This window comes from Colletotrichum aenigma, assembly GCF_013390185.1.
Source record: "Colletotrichum aenigma strain Cg56 chromosome Unknown KSG_Cg56_contig05, whole genome shotgun sequence".
NCBI classification, from domain to species: Eukaryota; Fungi; Ascomycota; class Sordariomycetes; order Glomerellales; family Glomerellaceae; genus Colletotrichum; species Colletotrichum aenigma.
The window spans coordinates 250500-272902 of NW_023500911.1; the positions used below are offsets into that span (position 1 = coordinate 250500).

General features: G+C 38.7%; 3 protein-coding genes across 3 annotated transcripts; 2 read left to right on the forward strand and 1 right to left on the reverse strand.

The window, feature by feature from the left end:
- Positions 1–250: 250 nt before the first annotated feature.
- On the forward strand, positions 251–1962 carry CGCA056_v007727 (Baeyer-Villiger monooxygenase; the record flags this gene model as incomplete). The annotated part of the gene is made up of 4 exons (XM_037322975.1): positions 251–505; positions 558–895; positions 955–1539; positions 1593–1962. The coding sequence occupies 4 exons, from the start codon at positions 251–253 to the stop codon at positions 1960–1962; spliced, it is 1548 nt and encodes a 515-aa protein (XP_037178297.1).
- A 1664-nt stretch (positions 1963–3626) lies between these two features.
- CGCA056_v007728 (uncharacterized protein) lies at positions 3627–10050 on the forward strand (the record flags this gene model as incomplete). Its single annotated transcript, XM_037322976.1, has 4 exons — positions 3627–4154; positions 4210–4813; positions 4864–9338; positions 9394–10050. The coding sequence occupies 4 exons, from the start codon at positions 3627–3629 to the stop codon at positions 10048–10050; spliced, it is 6264 nt and encodes a 2087-aa protein (XP_037178324.1).
- A 10614-nt stretch (positions 10051–20664) lies between these two features.
- On the reverse strand, positions 20665–21380 carry CGCA056_v007729 (uncharacterized protein; the record flags this gene model as incomplete). Its single annotated transcript, XM_037322977.1, has 3 exons — positions 20665–20946; positions 21036–21100; positions 21164–21380. 3 exons carry the CDS (start codon positions 21378–21380, stop codon positions 20665–20667), a joined length of 564 nt encoding a protein of 187 aa, XP_037178323.1.
- Between the last annotated feature and the right edge of the window lie 1023 nt (positions 21381–22403).

A 22403-nucleotide genomic window follows, 5' to 3' on the forward strand; every position in this document is an offset into this window, starting at 1 on the left:
GAAGCTCACATGCCAGTGAGCTGCCCAGAGCTCCTGGAGCTTCCTAGGCTTGCCGTCTGCCACGTTCGCCTCGTTCTGTTGAGCTCCCTTAGCTTTTCTTCTTCTTTTTTTCCTCAATAGGTTTTATAGAGTTTCATACCCCCTTTCGTTGCTTTGTCTTGTCCACCTGCACTCCGCTGGACAAAGCATCGATTGCTCTGCTACTCAAACAACCACCGAACACGTCTGGGCTTGAGGCCTGTCTGCCACGATGCCGTCCGAATCTCGCGTAGAGAATCCCCTCTTCCATCCCTTCCTTTTCCTCTTCCAGGTGTTCCAATGGTTCGCGGATAAGATCTTTTCGCCCACTCCTCCCGAGCCGAGCACCCGCCTGAGCCGTCCCAAGGTGGCGGTCATTGGAGCTGGTATCACCGGTGTCACGTCTGCAGCGCATTGCATCGGCCATGGATTCGACGTCGTCATATTCGAGGCGGGCGGTCGCGAGAACTTGGGAGGCATCTGGAGTGTACGACAACCCCTGGCAGCCCAATTTGGAGTAGTACTAACGTCAGCTACAGAAAGTCAACAATTCTTCCAGCTTACAGATTCACTCCATGATGTTCCGCTTCCACCCCTCCGTGAAATGGGAGCGCGGCTACCCCGACAGACAGCAAATCCTCAGCCAAGTTAAGCAGGTTTGGGAGAAATATGGTCTGGAGACTCGCACCAAGTTCAACACCCCCGTGGACAAAGTCTACCAGGACGAAAAGGGTCGCTGGGTTGTCAACAACACCGCAAATGGTCACTTCGAGGGCGTTATCGCTGCTGTCGGCACATGCGGCGAGCCCAAAATGCCCCATATCCCCGGAATGGAGAACTTTAAAGGTCATGTGTACCACTCCAGTCAACTCACCGGGTATGAATCTCCAACCCCTAGGTACACTCTGGTGCGCTGCAGGACTAACGACTTTATAGAAAGAACGCTAAGGGCAAGAAGATGGTCGTCATTGGTGGTGGTGCCAGCGCTGTTGAGGCATTGGAGTTCGCCGTAGACGAAGAAGCCGAAAAGACTTCGATCCTGTCTCGCAGCGACAAATGGATCATTCCTCGCAATCCAATCGTGAACATGTTGCTGGCAATGAACATTCTTGGCCAAGAGACGAGATTCTCATGGATCCCCGAGACTCTGCTCCGCAAGTTGTTCTATCGCGACTTGCAAGATATCGCTCCTTACAACAAAGGCATCTACATGGACACGCCGATGGTCAACAGCCACGTCATGGAAACCATTCGCTCCGGCCATGCTGAGTGGATTCGTTGCGATATCGAGGGCTTTACCGCTGATGGTGTCATCGTCAACCGACGTGCTCAGGGTGTTCCCAAAGATGGCCCAGGAAGGAGAGAGGTGGTTCCCGCGGATATCATTGTCATGGCTACTGGTTATAAGCGTCCCTCGCTCGACTTCCTACCCGAGGACTGTTTCACCGAGCCGTATAGCCCTCCCAACTGGTACATCCAGACGTTCCCACCCAACCATCCGTCCATCTCTGCGATCAACTGGTAAGTCTGAACTTGACACATGCAAACTCACATGTAACTGACTCACTTTGCAGCACCTATGTTGCCGCTATCGGAACCGTAGGCAACTGGCATATCGGTATCTACACGAGAATTCTCCTCATGTTCCTCATCGACCCGTTGACGAGACCGCATCCATTCTGGATGAAGTCGTGGATCGAGATGACAAAGCTCCTGAAATACTTCTCGCCCACTGGCGCTTTCGACTTCTTCACCTACCTCGAGCTTCTATGGTGGTTTGCCTTCAGCGTCACCTTTAACCCCTTCCGATGGAAGTGGGCCTTCTTCGTCTTCTTCGGTTTGGGTTTCATGCTTCCCAAGCGAGTCGTCGAAGTTGAAGCACGTATCCGCAATGGCATGGGCTTCCAGGAGGAGGTTGGACGTGACACGGGCCGGAGCATCTAAAACCTCCATGTTTGGTGGCTGGCAGAAGAAATGCCACCTGGAATTTATGGTATTGATACTGGAAATGTGACGGCTCAGCTCGGTTCGGTTGGCGTGTGCATGGCTGATTTCATTTCGGCTCCGAGGCGTCCTTCGTTGGTTTCTCATCGTGTACAAAAGCGGATGTGATCTGCCAAGCTATGGAAGAATGAAAAGCAAGCATTTCATTTGAGATCTGACCTGCGATTTTGAGAATTGAGATAAGACATCAACGCCAGTCTCGTGGCTTGGCTACAAGTCAAGAGGCTAGCAAACATGAGTGTCCCATCCTCTCGGGAGGTATGATCGGCACACGCTGCTGTTTCCATCATGTTTGCATTCGTCGCGAGTCCTCTCAGGGTAGTTGCCAAGCTCAAGCCACTTTTCAGTAGTCGCCTATCCCTTACAGGAGCTGATTCATCAGCACTTTCGTATGCTCGGGTTTCACCCGGGCGCTTGATCAACAACCCCGGACCCGAGAGAGTCTAGCGCCGGTGCCCCGGTTAGGCCGGTTCAGCCCGTTCGTGGGCGCCCGATTGCCTCTTTGAGCCGGCCATCACTGAATAATACTTCCTCCTCTGGACTGGCTTCTAAACGTCCATTTCCTTGATGTACACCTACTCCACCTGCGATCTACCAAGCCCACGGTACGGCGGCTCAAGCGGCTTCCCTTGGAAGCGGGGAACGGATATCCCGCCGTGCCCGCTCATAATCCATGCGTGTTGTACGACGTTGGTGATGACTTAGGCGATGCTTTCGAACGGGTTCGGCTGTTTTCATCGGCCTTCGTCCAATTTGCGGGGTAAAATGTGAGCTTGTCGTTCGATGTTATTCAATATTCAGCCACAGCTCTCTTCGATTGGTTTTGAATACAACTTCCGTGGCTCTTCACGCTGTTCGTGAACATGCTCTTGGAGGATGGGCATTCTGAACACCTTCGTATGGCTAGTGGGGTCTTCAGGGCTGGTGATTGATCAAGACATGATCCAGAATATCAAACCCTCCATTCTTTCTTCCCAGGCAAAACTTAGCATTCCGAACCCCTCTTTTCCTGTGATATCGACGACAACACGCTGGGATTGGCCCGGAGAACGAGCTCTAACCGGGTCCCTGTGAGCTTTCCCATGCTCGCAATGCTATTCTCAGACGCGAGCAATCATCGGGAAAGCGCGCAACCGGACGCTAACACCCACTCGCCGGGGTCAAGCTGAAGAGCAAGTCGTTTTGATGTCTCAGGGAATAGTGTGATCACGATCAATGGCGTCTCATGGTCGTCGGCGTCCTGCGTGCTGGTTCATGGGAGGCCGAAGATACCTGAACAGGCCATCCGAGGTGCCGAGGCAGGGCAGCTATCCGACCCGGGTCGTCGTTGTTTAAAAGCCAGCTTGTATTCCCCGAAGTTATGATGAAGGAATCAGCAGTCAAGCTCCACGACAATGCTTGGATTCCGCAGAAACCCACTGAGTACGCCCAGCCAAAACTTTATTCTTCCTTCCCATACCTTTTTATGAGCCGCAACTGATATTTCGATCTTCATAGGCCGACGGAAGAAGTCTGTTTCTTCCGAGCAATCCTTCAGTTCAGAAAGATCTATCGACGACATCACACCCACCGGCACTCTTATCTCAGAGTCACGACCATCCATCATGGCAACCACCAGCAGTCAGTCATCGGTCCACAAGCACATCATTAGGGAGGAGGCCAGAAGGATGAACGGCGCCTCGAGCAGCGACTCTGCCTCTGAGTCTGGCAATGAGGCCGTCACAAGGCACACCTCGTTTCAAACGCGGACGACCTCTTCTTCTCAGGTCCAGACCCAGTCGTCAACCAGGACTCAGTCTTCATCCCAGCTTACATCTTCATCTTCATTCTCGTGGAAGATGCTGAGTGTCTCTGAGGTTGTCAAGAATATCAAGGGCAAGATCGTCCGAGAGATCGAGGATGTCAGCCACGATCACTTTGAGAGGATGGGCCTCGAAGGGTACCTGGAGTACATCGGCAACGAGCGTTTGATCCACATGCCTGCCAAGGGCAGCCAGTGGGATCGGGTTTTGAAGGAGGCCGAGTTCTTTGCTATCCAGCTGGATGGCTTCGCAGAGAACCTCAAGAAGGTCATTCCCGACTCTTACCGTGCTCGGGATACTGCTTTAGCAAGCTGCTACTTGCTTCTTGAGGTATTATATCGTCTTCCCATCACTTATGAGTATTGGTTGCTAACCTCTTATACAGCTGGGCTGTGATCAGGCCGAGGCTCTGGAGCCTACGTTCAACGCCCTCTATGAGCTTGGTCTGCTACTTTCACATGTCATCAGGCTGCATGACATGTTCTCGGTAAGTGAGGCCATCAGGTCTGACCTTGACCGTGTCTTCTCCAGCCTCGTTCACCTCGTTGGAAGCATCGCCATCTTCTACAGACAGCGTATCAACCGCATCTTCAGCGGCTCGGTGACGATTGATTTCGATGCCGAGTTTGGTGCCCAGGTCTCTGAGATTTGGTCTTTGAAGGAGCATCTCTTCAACCACATGTGGGCCTACAAGCTCCGTGAGAAGCAGCAGTCGCTTGATATTGCCACACTCCGACAGCATCTTTTGCCGTCCAAGGAGTCTGTCAAGTCTTTTGTCTACGGCCGTGTTGCCGACCGCAAGCTCCGCGTCGACGGCACGTGTACCTGGATTCAGCATGACCTCCACGAGTTCCTCGGCAGCCAGGATGATATCTTTACCATCACTGGAAATGAGGGATGCGGCAAAAGTATGCTTGCTGCTTGGGTGAGGCAAAGGCTCGAGAGGCCCATCCACGGAACTCACTTCGAGACCATCTCTTATACCTTTTGTAAGTTATCTAGTCGCAATCTAGACGTTCCGTGCTAACATTGTGACCAGCGAGCGATATTCCCGAGGAGTCTTCGCCTATTGCTCTTCTAAAGAGTTTGCTTTCTCAACTCTTGGAGTCTAACGTCGGTGACGTTGCACTCTTTGAGAAGCTGGGAGTTATCTTCGGCAGCACCCCGCCGGGAGAGCACAGCCACAAGCTCGAGACCGATCTTTGGGAGTGTCTTGAGCTGAGTCTTGCTGCCATCAACAAGAAGGCGCACCTCGTCTTGGTCATTGACGGCCTCGATGAGATCACGGGCGGTACTCAGAAGGCTAGTGACCTGCACAAGCGCCTTCACTCCGCTCTCAAGAAGCACCCCAACATTCAGGCCGTCACCTTCTCCCGCCCGATTTCCCACCTTGGCGGCAGTGGCAGCAAGCATCTGGTCATAACGCCTGACCATGTGCGCGACGATATCGAACTCTTCCTCGCCAACAGGTTCGGACGCATTCGCGCCTTTGCTGAAGAGAATGACAACTCTAAGCGCAGCCTTGTCAATCAGCTTGCCGATCAAGCCAAGGGCTCCTTCCTCTTCGCCTACCTTTCCATCCAGCTCCTGTCTACAGGCCTAAACATCGGCTCATTCAGAGACACAATCTCCCGTTGCAATTCTGACGTGAAGGCTGTTATTGGAGAGCTCATGAAGAAGGTCAACATCAAGGAAGAGTACGGCGAGAGCAAGACCTATAACCTCTTCATCTTCATGCTCGCTGCTCAGCGCCCCCTCACCACTGGCGAGATGACCAATCTCATGGGCGTTTCCTTGTCAAAGCGTACCGTCTCTCCTTCTGCCGACATTTGGGCCCCCATCAACAACACCCAGGGCCTCGTCAATGTGCACCGGGGAACCCTGCGCTTCAAGCACTCCGTTGTGAGGAAGTACGTCCACAGCCTCTGTGGCAACACCCTCATGAGTATCGAGGATGCCCACCGCCACCTGACGTTGGCTCTGATGCTCTTCGCTAAGACGAAGTTCACCTACACTTACGAGCCATCTCTGGAGGGGCTTCCTCAAGACCTCATTGACGATTGCTTTCACTCGCATCACATCGTGCCGTATATGATGCAGCACTGGGTCTACCACTTCCGCTCATCATCTTTGGTTGGACAAAAGGGCAAACTCACCCTCACTACTGAGTTCAAGGAGGTCTTCCCCGAGACCACGTTCTTCTCCCTGCTCGAGTGGTCCCATTGGCAGACGCAATTCTCGCTCAAGGACACTATCGAGATGCACGATCTCACTCTTCGCATCCGGTCTACCTGCTTCGGCGAGAGGCACCGCTCGTATCTCCAGAACCTTATCGTCCTGGGAAGCCTCCGCAGGCGCACCACCGACCAGACCTCCGCTGCCGAGTACTTTTACAAGGCGTCATGCATCGGTCAGGTTGTGCTGTACAAGTTCAGCCCTATCGTCATCTCCTGCACCAACTTGTTCCTTGCCTGCACGGAGAAGATCACGATCACCACGCGAACCACGACCGTCACCTACCGTGAGGAGATGATCAAGTACATGATCGAGATGCACCGAGGCAAGAGCGGTAAGCACAGTGATGAGGTTATCAGGTGGACCAAGATGCTGGCCAAGCTTTACGTCGACGTCAAGGAGGAGGAGAGGTCGTTGGAGATATACCGAGAACTCCATCTCACCGTCACCGCCCGTTTTGGTAAGGGTTCCAAGGAGGAGTCTGAGCTGGCTGGTTCCATGAGTATTGTCCTTCAAGGAAGAGAAAGCCATGACCCCAGAACCATCTCCCGCCACACCACACTTCTCTTCGACGCTGCCGAGGAGCTTTCATACACAGACGTCCGTCGCATCGAGATTATGTTCAGCCTAGCTCGTACCTACGAGTTCAACAAGCAGTATCTCATGACGGAGAGGTTGTACGTTAGCCTTTGGCGCTCCATCTTGGAGGCTTGCCGCCTCAAGGGCAGCGCCGAGCTCCACCTCCAGAAACTCAACATCGCCATCGAATACATCCATTTCCTTCAGCGCATCAAGCGAACCGAGGAGGCTTGCAACATTTTGGTGTGCCTCTGGGCTGAGTACGAGCACCACACCTTCGAGTCTGAGGTCATGGTCATCCGCTTCAAGGAGCTGGCCATCATCGCCAAGTCGTTTGGCATTATCAATATCTCCATGTCGATGCTCAGCAGGGTCTGGGGCTACTTCAAGTCTAAGAAGACCATTGAACACAAGGAGGCACTCTCGACCGCTACAATCATCACCGAGGTTGTCGAGGAGATTATTGAGACCACCGTCGAGACCAAGACAACCACCACCGTCGTCGAAACTGTCACCAGGGAGGTCTGGGAGACGACTTACAACCGCTGCAAGGGTGGCAAGGTCAACAAGGGATTCTTCAGTTCCTGCATGGCCCTCGTGAACCTCTACCTCAGGCAGGAGAACTGGGCTGAGGCAGAGGTCATCATTCGCAAGTCTCTGGAGGTTACCTGGGGTGGTGTTCTGACTGCTACCACCAAGTTGACCATCGAAGGCGAGTTCGTGCAGGAGCGCGTCTCCGTCGCAAGGGGTCTCGCTCGCTGCTACCACAAGCAGAGGCAGTTCGACAAGGCCGAGGAGATCTACCTCCGCATCTTCCACGCCTGTTTCCACTCCCTTCGCGTCGAAGATCACTGCGTACTCGAGGCCGGCGTCGCTCTGGTCGAGTTCTACGAGGAGTACCACCGCCATGAGAAGGTCATCGATATCTACAACAAGCTCCTTCAGAACTACCGCAAGAACCTCAAGCGCGACCACCAGTTGACAGTTCAGACCCTCTACAAGCTGGCTGCTGTCTACCTCAAGCTCGGTCGCAAGGAGGCCTACGACTGCTACAACGAGATTGTCACTATCTACACCCACGACGGCTGCTGTCATGCTGCTGGCCTTGATGCCGCCATCATCGTTCTCAACCACTACCACCACGAGAGGCGCTACAGCGAGCTTCAGAAGATTTGCACTGTTCTCTGGAAGACTTTCGTTCACCACAACAAAGAGATCCAATTCACCGAGGAGATGGTCGAGGTCATCTATGAGCGCTACCGCTACGTCCTGGAGCACCACGCTAAGGTCGAGTTCTCCGTCCGGTACAAGCTTACCATCGAGTACCGCGAGACAGTGACCAAGGTCTTTGGTGCTTCCGCTGGCATCGTCGTCAAGGCCATGATCGCGCTTGCTGAGGTTTGCGAGGGTTCCTCCGAGCACTACCAGGAGTCGGTCAGAGTCTATGAGGAAGTCATCACCAGGACCAAGACGACGAACGTGGTCACCGAGACGACAGTTCGCACGATGAAGAAGCGTCTTTCCCAACTCTACGTCACCGTCATCACCACGGGTCAAATTTCAACTACGACCACCGTCGAGCGTGCCATTTCTGTCAATGTCGAGATCTACGAGCAGCTCAGAATCGAGTTCGGCTGGTGGCACGAGACCACTCTCGCCAAGCTCCGTGAGATTACTCTCCTGTATAAGAAGCTCGGTACCAAGGAGTCCCACATGGCCATCGTGCAGATGCTGCAGGCTTCCGTCATGGAGATCATCACGACCGTCACCATCTCCAACACACTACACACCGCCGCCTCCTCCTTGGCCCAGATCTACATCGCCTGCGGCATGGTGCGACACGGCCACGATCTTCTTCGCCAGCTGCGCTATGTCCTTCTCTTCCCTGGCTTCGAGGGTGGAGAGAAGGATGTCAGCATCAAGGTCAACCGCAAAGTCTCCAAGGTGTCCTTGGTCTTCCTCATCTCTTTTGAGCAGGCTTTGAACGTCGACTCCAAGGTGTCGTACAGCTTCTCTGAGATCATGGCGGACGTGCTCTTGGAGACGATCTTGTACGAGCAGTACATGACTGTCATGTCCAAGTTCACAGAGACCAACAACATTGAGGTCGTCATCGAACATGCTGCTCGTCTTCGTTTTGTCTGGGAGTCTCGTGGCCGCTCCGGCTTCGTGGCTGTCCTCGACAAGAAGCTCTTCTCGCTGTTCACATCCAAGTACTCCAAATACCTCGGACCCGCCGCAACTAACCAAGCTGGCTCCGACTTCTACGTCGGCCTGCTCAGCGAGATCGGCGAGGGCATTGCTGCCGACAGAGACTCCATCGACTTTGGCCTCGTCTCATGCAGGGCCGCTTACACGGTTACCAAGAGGTTCATGGAGAAGGTGAAAGACATCAACAGAGCCCACGAAGTGGCCAAGGTCGGCTTCAGCTTTGCCAACTCTCAACGCTTCTACCACATGGGCAACAACTTTGTTTGGGGCTTCCGCTTGGCTGAGCTTCTTGCTGGCATTGGCGTGAGCACCTGGAAGTCTGCCAATGACAACGCTAAGGAATCCTCTATTGCTACGAGCAGAAATGTGATGCAGATGGTGTTCACCGCCATGAAGGAGCGCAGGTTCGACTTCGCTGGCCTTGAGCCCAGAGATGTCAAGAGTCTGGTTTACCTCCTTGGCGAACAGAAGAACTACACCGAACTCGAGGTACGTTACTTGGATGACACATGTAGACGAAATTGAACTAACAATCATTCCACAGAACCTTCTCACAATTCTCTGGCAGTCCAGGGAGGTTCAACGCATGTGGCGAGCCGATATGGTCCTCAACATTGGCTCTCTCCTTGTCAACGCTCACATCTCTGCGGGACATCTTGACCAGGCAACCAACCTCTGCGACACCCTCTACTACAACGTCCGCCAATCCCGTGGCGGTCTGGACATACAAGCTCTGGACTTTGCCAACCGCCTTACACAGCTTCTCCGCCGTGGCGACCGTCTTCGCGACGCCGCCCACGTCCATCAGGACGTCGTGTGCGATCTCGAAGAGCATCTTCTCGCCACCAGCGGTGCCGACAAGGACAACAATCTCCGCAACGCTGCCGACATTCATCTCGACGGTATGCGCAAGTGTAACTGGGCGTCTCGTGGCGATGGTTTGAGGAATACGAAGGAGGTGTATGGCCGCCTCGTCAAGGGGTACGGCAAGCTCAACACACCTGCGGTTGAACAGTGGACTGCACTGAGTCCTGCAGATGAGAAGAGGGAAACCAACCAGCCTTTCACCTGGCCTATGGAATGGAAGCTTGAAGGTGCTGACATGGCAGGCGCAGGACTCAAGAGGCCTACAATTGCGTCTGCGAAGGAGAGATGGAGGTGCTGGAGCTATGGATCCAGCGTGGAGGTGACAACTTATTAGACAGCCCGTGAACGGGGATTCATGTTCCGATTTCCTTTTTGTTTGCTCATCATTGTTACACTTTACCCAGAAGCCTCAGAGGCCCACCGCTTAAAAGCTTGCATCTCATTGATTTAGTTTAATAACACATTGTTACATTAACATCGTGGCCAGCCCATGGAGCATCGTTAATCTTCAAAGGCGATCATGGTTATGACTTGACTTCTCTTTTGTGAATACTTGTATAACTAAAGGGAACATAAGGACCCTTTTTTCCTCTACCCTAACTTAGGTTAGTCTCTTTAACTACTATATTATAAATAAAGGTAATAATAGCGATTAGCTTTTAGAGCTATTTACTATACTTCTTAATAAATATCCTATTAATCTCCTTTATTTTATTTTTATTTTTTAGGTTTTTAGTAATCTTTTTAAATCTCTATTTAACTTAATAGAGAGTTTAGTTTTAATGGTTTTCTAAAAGCTTAATATATATTATAAATAAGTATGGAGATACTATATTATTATTCTTAGCTATAAAGATATAACTAAGCTATTATTAAATATGTAGTAAACTAGTTTTTTTTAAACGTTTGATATTACTAGTAATAAAAGCTATATTAATTATATAGGAAGTATATATAAGATTCATCTTAGAGAGTGTTATAGTTAGCTATCTAATAGTAAGGTCTATTAATAAAAGCTAAAGATTAATATATAGTAATAGTATACTAAGGTTATAATTTAAGTTATAGGTTATAAGCTTTATTATAGATCAGTCTTTAGAGGCTAAAATAATTAATCTTAAACTTAATAAGTTATTTATAGTAAAAATAAGCTAAAAATATCCTAAAGATAAGTATAAAGTTAATTACTAAAGATCTATTAAAATCTAATTTAAGTGAAGCTTAAGTTATATTATATATGAATTCTAAATAGTACTTTTTATCTAGTTATTATTCATAATTCTAATAGGATCTATTCTTATTAAATATAGCTTCTATATCCTTAATATATAGATCTAATCTCTTATCTTATTATTATATAACTTAAACTATAGTTCCTCTATTTCTAAATAAATCCCTATTATTCCTATAATTTTGTAATATAAATATCCTATTTTAACTACTTAACGCTTAAATAGGTTATTTAGCTATTATCTTTATTTATAGGTTATAATATTAGGTCCCTTTTCTAAAGGTCTTATCCTTAAAACCTAATATTAATAAGTTATTAGTTCCAAGTTAGAGATCTATTAATTATACTTCTTAATTTCCCTATAATATTAATATTATATTAAGTTATATTTAAAAATCAAATTAATCTAAATTAGTATTTTATTCTATTTATAAAGATATCTTTTATTGCTTTAGTTCTAATAATATTATATTTTATATCTAATATTTTTATGTAAAGTATATATATTATATAGCTAAAAGTATGAAAACTTATTAAAGTTATAAAAACCTAAAGTATCCTTATAATAAACTAATAGTAGTAATAAATTATAAGTTCTTTAAACTCATAATAAGGTATATTTTAGTAACTAGGTTTTTTAATAAAAAAGCTAAGTAATTAGTATTAAAAATAAGAGGAGAAAAAAAAGCAAACTATCAATATTTTATTTAATTTTTATTAAAAGTTAGCTTAAGTTTAAGCTGAAGTAGCTAAAATAGCTAGTTATCTATTATAGATTTATATAATTTAGTAAAGAATAAAAGAGTAATATATTAAGATATTTATTTAAAGTATAGTTATAGAAATTAAAGGATAATAATATATTTGTTATTTTAGATACTTATAGAAATAATATAATAGAAGATCTTTAATCTTTTAGTATTAAAATTAATTCTAATTAGTAGAGTTTTAATATAAATAAAAAGTTTATAAATCCTAATCCTCTGACTAGCAATAACTTATTAATAACTTTAAGAGGGTTTTAGTTATATTTTAGTATTTATAATTAAATAAATAACTTTTTCTATTTAGAGCGATCTATTTCTGTTCGTAGTTCCATATATTTATGTAGATATTAGATCTATAAATAACTTAAAGTATTTATTAAGATAACTAATTTAATTAGGATAAATATTACTTCCTATTCTTAATATTATTACTAATACGTCATAAATTCTTCTATTATATTAGTAATATTCTTTATTAATTCCTATATATTATCTTTATATCTATATCCTTTTTATTTAATAAAATACTAATAGCGTTTTATTTCTTTCAGATAATTAATGATTTATTTAAGTTTATATTTTAGTTTCTTATCTTCTATAATAATAATATTATTTATTTATAATCCTTATAATACTAATTTAAAGAGTAAAATATAGAATATTAAGTAATATTTTATAGTTTCTAAAAGTTTAAATTTATAGTTAACTAATAGAATAACTTATAAAATCTTAAATAGTTTAAGGTTTTTATAATTAAAATTATTACTTAGTTATTTTATTTTAATATTTTGCTATATAAAATAAACACTGTCTCTCTCTTTCAAAGTTAATCCTTTAATCTTTTATTTATTACCAAATTTAGTTATTTATTATTATATAAATTTAAATTCTTTCTATATACAATCTTAGATTTCCTTAATTTAGTTAGCTATAGTAATAGCTTTAATTACTATAGTTATATTAGATTATAGTTTTCTATCAGTAGTTAGTTTAAATCTATAGTTAAAATGAAAAGAGGATTCCTTAATACTTTCCCTAACTATATTATTATAAGTAGATTAAGCTATTATTAAGAGCATTACCTAATTATCTTAGTTATAATTAATATAGGCGTAGAGGTAAGTTTTAAGGATTTAGTTAATTCTTTCTATTTATGTATTAATCTATAAGTAAAACATAGTAGATATTTTCTAGTTAATACTAAATTATATGGTAAATAACCTCTAAAGCTTAGAGGTGAAGATTTTATCTCTATTTAATATAATTTCTTTAAATATACTATAGTTAATAATAATATACTTTAGTATTACATAGCTAAATTCTTTAGTATTACTTACTTTTTTATATAAGATAAAATAGGCGTACTTTATAAATCTATTAATAATAATAAGAATATTATTAAAATATATTTTTATAAGAGGTTCTTAAGAATTTAATAGTTTAATAATAAAATTAAGTAATATAGAGTACTAAATAGTTTATAGTATAAATAGAGGTTATAATAATTTGTAAGATTAATATTGAGCTAGTTTATTTTTTAAATAAACCTTATAATTTTTAATTATTATTATACTATATTCTCTAGTAACTCTTTCTCTATATTATTATTATAATTAATTCTAGGTTTTTATAATTCCTTAATAACTATATATAAATAAACTATAGAACTTTATAATAGCTTTACTACGTAGTGTATTAGTTAAGCTAGCTATAGATTATCTAATTATTATTAGAAGTTTTATAATAAATATAAAATCTCTATTATTATTATATTTAAAGATCACTTAGGTTTCTTTAAATATTAAGACGTTGTAGTTTAGTTACTAATTAAAAGTATTAGCTTTATTATTCTCTAATCCTTTTTAATAGATAATTTAGAAGTTAAATTTTAAAAAGAACTCTAATTATCTAATCTATTATTTATTAAGCAGTTTTAAAATAATAAAGTATACTAAGTTCTTATAATTAATATATATAAATACTTTATAAATTATTTCTAAAAGCTTAAGTTACAATTCTTTAAAAGTTTTAAAAATTACTATAAGTTTTTTATTATAAATTTAGTAATTAAGCTTAGGTCTATAAAGCTTATAAGAAAAGAAAGTATAAAAATATAATTATTCTTTTAAATCTCTCTAAGATACTTAAGCTTCAAAAGTGAAGTTCAAAGCGTTTATGTTAAGTTTAACTTATTTTTATAGGTTTAAGATTATTAAGACTAGCTTATTAATAATATAATCCTTAATCTTTTAAAAAGCTGTGTTTAAACTTCTCTCTATTTAAATAGTCAATGTTTATAGCTAAAATCTATAAAAGGTATATTAATTTTACTATAATATTTAATAAATCTTTAATAAACGTTAATTAATCTAAAAAAACTTTATACTTCTTTAAAATTAGTTAGTATTAGCTATTCCTTAATAGCTTAGATTTTCTTTCTTAATATATTAACATATTAGAAGTAATAATAAATCTAAAGTATTTTACCTCTTAAATATAAAATATACTTTTCTCTAGTTTAACTAGAAGTTTAGTATTTAAACAAACCTGTAATATAAAATATATATATTCTTTATATTATTCTATTATTATAGAGAAAATAAGGATATTATTAAAATAGATAACTATAAAGATAACTATAAAGATATCTATAAATTTTCTAAAAACTTAGTTAATTATATTCTAAAAAGTAGCTAAAACGTTAGCAAAGCTAAAAAGTATAATAAGGTAGTTAAAATATTTTCTATATATTCTAAAAGTAGTTTTCTATTCTTCTCTTTTTTTTAATAAAATTATAAGTTTCTTTAAAATTAAATATTATAAATTAGTTAGCTTTATAAAAAGGTTACTATAGTTTACTAATTAATAAAAATAATTAGTTTTGAATTATTATTTTATTAAGTATCTAATAGTTAGAATATAGTTATAACTTACTATTTCTTTTAGTATAAAAAGAATTAAGCTTTCTGTTAGTGAAATTATTTTCTACTATAACCTTTTTTAAGGTTTTTATTAAAATATTTATTAAAGACTTCGATTTCTATTAAATTAAATCTATAAACTTTATTAAATCTTAGTTTTGTCTCTTTTTAAAACGAATCTTATAATTAAAAGTAGTGTATTTCAGCAGTTTAATTTTTAATTTAGCTATAAAGACTGTTTTATATATTTTATATTCTTCTAAAATAAATAGAAATACATTATTCTTTTAGTTAAAATCTATTATATTTAGTAGTTATAAAATAGCTTTGTTTACTTTAAAATAATAGAAATATTGTCTCATTATTTATAGTTAATAAATCTATTTAAAGTTTAAGTTTTATAAAGCTGTTTAGAAATTAAATTATTATTATCTTAATAAGGTTAACCTATTCTCTAATCTATTTATAAGTTATTCTTTTTAAACTATAGTATTCCTAATACAATATTACATATATTAAGTTTAATAATATTAAGTTAAAGTTATTTATTTTAATCTAAATAATTTATCTTAAGAAGTATAATTTCATTTTTAATCATTCCTTTTTTATATTAAATCTATTCTCTTTCTACATTACTAAACTAATATATATATTTCTTTTCTTATTATAATAGTTATAATCTATTTACTACTTAGAGAGAGATAAAATTTATTTTAGCTTTATTATTAATAGTTATAATAATATTAATATTTTTAATAACAACTATAAGTTATAAATATATTTTTTAGTTTAAAAATACTAAATATGTAGACCTTATTCTTATGACTTACTGTAGGTTATTATTAATAAATAAATCTAATCTTTTAACTATTTTAGTTATTTAAAATAAGTTATCTATTTTTCTTTCTATTATATTTTTATAAAATAGTTCTCTTTGAATTATAATTTTGATAAACTTGTCTTTTATTAAAAATATCTTCAAGCTTTAGTTTTCTAAGATGTATAGATAAAGTATTTATCTTTTTAATATTCTTTCTATTTTATAATGTTATTATATTAATACTTTATAAAATATTATAAGCTCAAACTAAAGCTAGCTTTATTATTATTAAATAAGATTATAATCTATTTTATCATTTTAATAATAGTATAGATATTTTAAATTAGATCTTAATTATAACTCTTAAAATAAACTTAGTATTTATATTTATCTCTTAAATATTCTTTATATTTATTAAAAAGATATTAAAGCTAAAAAAAGCTTTAGTAGTTATAGTAATCTACTCTTAATATTAAGCATTTTTATATATATAGTTATAAAATATAGTTTTAATCTCTAATATTTATAGCTATTTTACAGAAATATCTTTCTTAATTGTTATGATATAAATTAATTTCCTAATACGAAATATATTATTTAGTTTTTTTTCATTAAATTCCTTTTCAGAGATAATATTATTTATACTAAAAATAAACTTAACATAGTTCATCAGTCAGCGACAAATATCAGTTAGCGACAAACCTTTTCCCATCCACATAGTGGTATTTACTATTGCACAACCATAACGTATTCAATTAACTATTCCTCATTACTACTCGAAGTATTTGATAATTCCACATCCTTAGAACAGGTTCTCGCATTATGACCGGTCTCGCCACACACACCACAGCGTCTCCAAGCTGGCTGGGCTCTCTTTAATGGAACCCCCTCCTCATCCTCTTGAGGTGCTGGACGTTTCCCTTTTTGTTTCCCTTTAAGCAAAACCTGAGATTCCTCTATACTAAGTGCCCCTCTAAGCTGGACCTGCGTTCTTTTAGCCCTCTGGCGCTTAGTAAGTGCTATATTTGCATCCTCAAGGGTATAAAGCTGATCAGTCAAAATAGTGATTAAGTATGCTATTACCTATACACCCTTTAATAATTGCTTAACTGCAGCAATAATTAGTGTTAGTAAGCTTTCTTAATAAGTAGAGATATAACTTTTGATAAAGTTAGACTGTAAGATAGTTTGTTATAGGTTAGAGGGCGTTTGCGACTGCTAAGGTGGTAGTGTTGAAGGGTTGGCTATAGGAGGTGTAGGCGTCTGTAAATGCATATTAAGCTTTTTGATGATATGGTCTAGGTCCTATAGTGAAATTCTGGCGTCTTAGAAAGCAGACCTAATGTTTTCTTTATTAAAAACCTTATTATAGGCCTATTAGAAGGCAATAAAGAACTCTGACTTAGTGATATGATTTATAGAGGCTCTGATGAATAGGTTGATTTTATCACTATATATGTGTTTTAAAGGCGAATAAAGGGTAATATCTAATAGCTGTAGTAGATGTAATAAGTGTGTAGGCATACTGATGGTTATAATATTGTTCTGCTTGCAGTAATTATTAAATTCAGCTGATAAATAGCTCTTATAGCTGTTAATAATAAGCATCTGGTAGGCGCCCTCTATTTGGTTCTTAGTGTGTTTATTAAAGTGTTTAATCTAGTTAAAGCCTATCTGATTATCTATCTGTCTATTAGCTATAGGTTTGATCACCTAGTTGCCCAGAAAACCTGATTCCATAGTCTAACTAGCAAGGTGATATACGCCCTTAACGATTATAAACAGAGGGATGCACCACCCACCCAAATTAACATATTTAATAACTATAGCCTATTCACAGTTGCTAGGCTGGACAGACTTTGCTTTACTGCGTCGATCAGCGCATATTACTACTATTAACGTGTTGATCATGCCTATTATAAAGCCAGTTTCATCAAAATTATATAGGTCCCCCTCTTAGATGCCATACTTAGCTATTATGTTACGTAATAGCGCCAACCACTTTAATATAACCTCAGGATCTTCTTAAAGAGCCCTTTAATAATTATATAGACGATCAAACTTAGTTTTCAGAGCAGGCTGTGAGTCCACAAACCGCCTAGCCTATCGCTTGCCAACAGGCTTGCTATTACGCGCTTGCAGCAGGAGATTAGCTATATCTTCCACACTACTGAGGCGTAAAGGAAATCCTTTAGAATCCTATTTAATAACGTATTAGAGAAGTGTTTTCTCTTCGATTAGATTGAGTTTATATCGTTAGGGTTAGGCAGGTTCGCATTAAGGTCGATCGTTCATTCTATGGCGTACAGAACTTTTGGGGACACCATAAGTCTTCGCAGCATGTAACACACTTAGCTTTCGGCCGGCGGCGTAGGCTGATCGGATCGCCTCGATAGCTAGAAGTATCTTGTCTTCTTGTGTGTAAATTGGCATGATGGTTGTAGAGTAATTACCCGTCGAAGCTTTAAGTGGTTTGGTGCAAACCGCGTTTGGGAAAAGGTTTGTTGCTGACTGATGAACCAAGTTATTCTAAATATATAATTAGAGCGTTAATTTATTAGTACTAAATATAATTATCCAGTCCTTATTAAACTGATTATAGCTATAAAGTTTAAGCTATTTTAAAGCGTATAATATATTATTTGTTATTATTTATAATTTATTATTTTATTTTATAATAATGGATTTAATCTATTTCCTATTAGATTTAAGTTTTTAAATCGTAAATTATTTATTATGTTTCTTTATTATAACTTAAAAGTTTTTAGTTAACTATTTTAAATTATGAAATATAAAGTATTTTATTAAGTTATTTAGTAGTTTTTCTAAATATCTTATTATTAGCTTAAAAAGCTATTATGAAAGTCTTAATCTTAGTTTTAAGAATAGTTATATTATATCTAGTTTTTCTGTAGTTTAAATTACTAAGCTAATGTCTTAAAGCCTCTTTATTACTATAGTATATAAAGTATTTATTATTATAATATCTTATTTAAAAAAGAGATATATAAGAGGTTTTAGTTACTTTATTAATCTATTTAGTTTATTTAAATATTAGTTTCTAATTAAATTTCCTAAGTTATCTATATTTTTTATAATATATTTTATTTTTTAATAGTTATAATACTTAAAGTTGTAAGGTCTTTTATTATTACTTTTAGTAATTATATTAAAGCTTATAGGTCTATTATATTATTTATAAATAATATGTTACTAAATATTATTTTAATCATTATAAAGTTTATTATTACTCTATGAGATTCTAAAGTTACTATTAATATTAATATCTTAAGTTTAAGTTCTATTATTTATTACTTTATTATTATTATTATTTAAAGAGTTAGTTATTAATTTTAATAATAAATTTAGTATACTAAAAGAAGTTATTAAGTTAGTTAATTTTAAAAAGTTTATTTGTAATTTTATTCTTAAGTTTTTAATAAAATATAGAAACTTTAGTTTCTTTAATAAAATTAAATTAGATACTAAGTTATCTAAAACTAGTAGAATAACCTTTAATAGATTTAGTCTATCAAAGTTATGAAAAGTTTTTTGTCAACTTATTATGTCTTATTAAGGTCCTAAAAAAATAACTAAAATATATCCTTAAACCTTTAAAAGTTAGTATAAATATTATAAATCTCTATAGTATATTTATTAAAGGTTTTATATTTAAAATACTCTTTTTAAATTAGTTTAAACTATTAGAAAGGTTTTTCTCTAAAATAAGTAACTATATAAAGTTATTATTTTCTTACTGTTATTAGTAAAATCTCTATAATAAAAGTTCTAATAATTTTGAATTTAAATTAAAAATCTTTTTAAGGTCTTAGAAGCTTTATTATAAGTAATAAATATATTAAGCATAAGTTGTAATTATCCCTATAAAGAAATATAGTAGTAATATTAATAATATCTTAAAAAGTCTAATTCTTATTTTTAAGCATAGCTACTTATTAAATAACTTATTAGAAAACTTCTTAGAACTTATTAATAGCTTAAGTATTTTTATTAAATATATATTATATTTATTTAATATTATTATTAGTTTTTATTAGCTATTATTTGAATTCTTTATTATTATTATTTTCTTCTAAGTCTTTTTTTATTTTATAGTTATTAAAATTTTAAGCTAAGTAATAAATTACTTATCGAACAGAAAAGCTTAAAATAAGTAATTTAATAGAAATGTAAAAGAATATCTTATTTACATTATTTAGTAAATATTAATAGTTAACTTATGAAATAAAAATAACAAAAATATTATAATTAGCTATCTAATAATAATATCTATTAATAGAAGCTAGAAATTAATATATAATAATAATATAACTACTAAAGTTATAGTTTAAATTATAAACTATAAGCTTTATTATAAATTAATCTTTAGAAGCTGAAATAATTAATTTTAAATTTAATAAGTTATTTATAGTAAAAATAAGCTGAAAATATTTTAAAGATAAATATAAAATTAATTACTAAAGATCTATTAGAGTCTAACTTAAATAAAGCTTAAGTTATACTATATATAAGTTTTAAATAATACTCTGTTTCTAATTATTATTTCTATTTCTAATAAGATCTATTTTCACTAAATATAGCCTCTATACCTTTAGTATATAGATTTAATCTCTTATTTTATTATTATATAAGTTATATTATAGTTCCTCTATTTCTAAGCGAGTCCCTGCTATTCCTATAATCCTATAGTATAAATATCTTATCCTAGCCGCCTGACGCCTAAGTAGGTTGTTTAGCTATTATCCTTATTTATAGGTTGTAATAGAGAGCTTTAAATATAAGCTATAATATAATAAGGGGCTACTTCTATTAATTTAGCTAAGTAGTTTAAAAATCCCTTTTATATACCTTATAGGTTAGCTATGTAGGTTATGCTCCCTCTATATACTTCCCTATTAGAGTTATACAGCAGTTAACAAGGTGCGCCTCTAGGCGGCAAACTGCGAAGAAAAAAGTTAGAAGGGAAGAAAGATGACTTGACTTCTGATGCCCTGTCTACCCACTATGTGTACTCGAGCTATCTTCAACGCTTTGGGAAATCAAGGCAAACTGGACCAGGAGCCTTTGCCACTCTTCGTATCTTACGCCCAAATTCTCTCCTTCTACGTCTCTAGTTCTCTCCTCAACGTTTGTCAAGCTCTATGCCTGCGTAAGGCTACTCTACCCCCCGCTACAGACCACTGCTAACTTAGAAAGCAGCGCGGATGTGGACTCTCATGTTGCCGTTGCCCCAAGCATTGTTCTGTCCATATACGAGGCCGTTGCGGGTGCAGGCATCCATGATCTGCCCAGCAGAGCGGGCAACGTTGCCACAAGGGCTGGATGTATCCCTGGGGGGGTTTCCACCGGTGGCCACACCGGTGATCCGAGCTTGGCCGCGGCTGCAAAAGGAGGTACCGCTGACGACAGCATTGCATGCGACATTGGCGCGGGCAGCGATGAAATCAATGCACCAAACCGCATCAGCGACCTGAATTCGAGATGTTAGTGAGCCCGCACACACTCTCCGAGGGTCGTCGTGAGGACTTCACGACAGGGGGCGGGGGTAATGGTACTTACCGAAGCAGCACCGCCAGGCTTGTCGAAAGTGCAACTAACATCAGCCTGACGCTTCTCGAGACCATCTACAGATTCGAGTATGTCAGCCTCTTTCACATGCTTCTACGGCCAAGATCAGTTCTCCTAACCGGTTGAAGTCTCGTTGAACGCGAGGGCGATAGCCTCCTCCGGAGAGGGGTGGTTTCCGTTGGGGTTGGCAATAATATCGTCGGCCCACTTCTCAAAAGAGAAGGGTACTGCCACATCGACGGCTCTTACGTCAATATCAGCATCCGTAACAGTTGGGGCTGCTGCAATAAGAGGGGTGATTGCCAGTAGGCCGGCGGCGCGCATGAAGTTGACCATTTTGGAGTATGGTCGATGTTGAAGGAGAAGTTGAAGTTGATGTAAGGGGACTAGAATATGATTTGCTGGTTTGAAGGAGAACCAGATGAAAGGTGTAGAGCGACGAAAGGCTTTATAGGCAAATTTATGTGGCTGTTAGGTCACTCAAGGCCACTTTTCTTCTTAGAATGGTTGTAAGACGTGTGTGCTGTACAACAGCTCGTTTGCTATTTACACATTGCCAAGCTCAAGCATCCACCGTAAGCAACTCCCCAAGCCAGGGACTGAATCCTTACAACGGAGCCGAGGCAACATCACAAGGCGACTGGTTGAAAGTTCGATCTTGCTGCACGCTTTGTACATGGAAAAGTCCCAATTCCTTCAGTGATTGTACCCAATAAGACAATCTAAAAAGCTCCGCGTCACATCCACACGCAGCCGGCCGCGACGGACGGATGTTGGCTAGACTCAGCGGCTCCGGGTTGCATTGCGTCCAGGTAGCAGGCTTGGCTATTCTCGGCATGGGAAACGAATGTCTCGGGCAGGGAAATGAGAGACGAACTTCACCCCGCTGATTGCGAGCAACTAGCGCAGGCAGCGATTTACTTGGTTTCTTGCGACTTCCCATAGGCCGGCTCGGATAAAGTAGACTAGGTTTGACAGCCCCGCTGTGGTGCGATATCCGGTGCCCGGTCGTAGTGTATTAAGGTAGCCCCGACCTGCAAGGGAATATCCATGACTACCTGGCTGAAAATACGATGTGAAAAAACCCAGAAGAAATTGGAATTTGCATTCCGACTCAGCCTGAGCTACTGTCATGTTCTGCCTCGGTATAGAACGATGCGGTTTATTCAAGTTTCTCACACAGAGACAACTAATTTCAAAACGCCTGAAGACCGCGATTCATTGGCGAAGGTATGATCAACCTCGCTGCCAAACCTCACCATTGGACGGGTTAAGATGAATTGCAGAGACAAGACCCAGTTCTCAGGACATATTTTCTCGTCATTTCGTCTACGTGACTTGGACTGAGCTCGAAGGCTA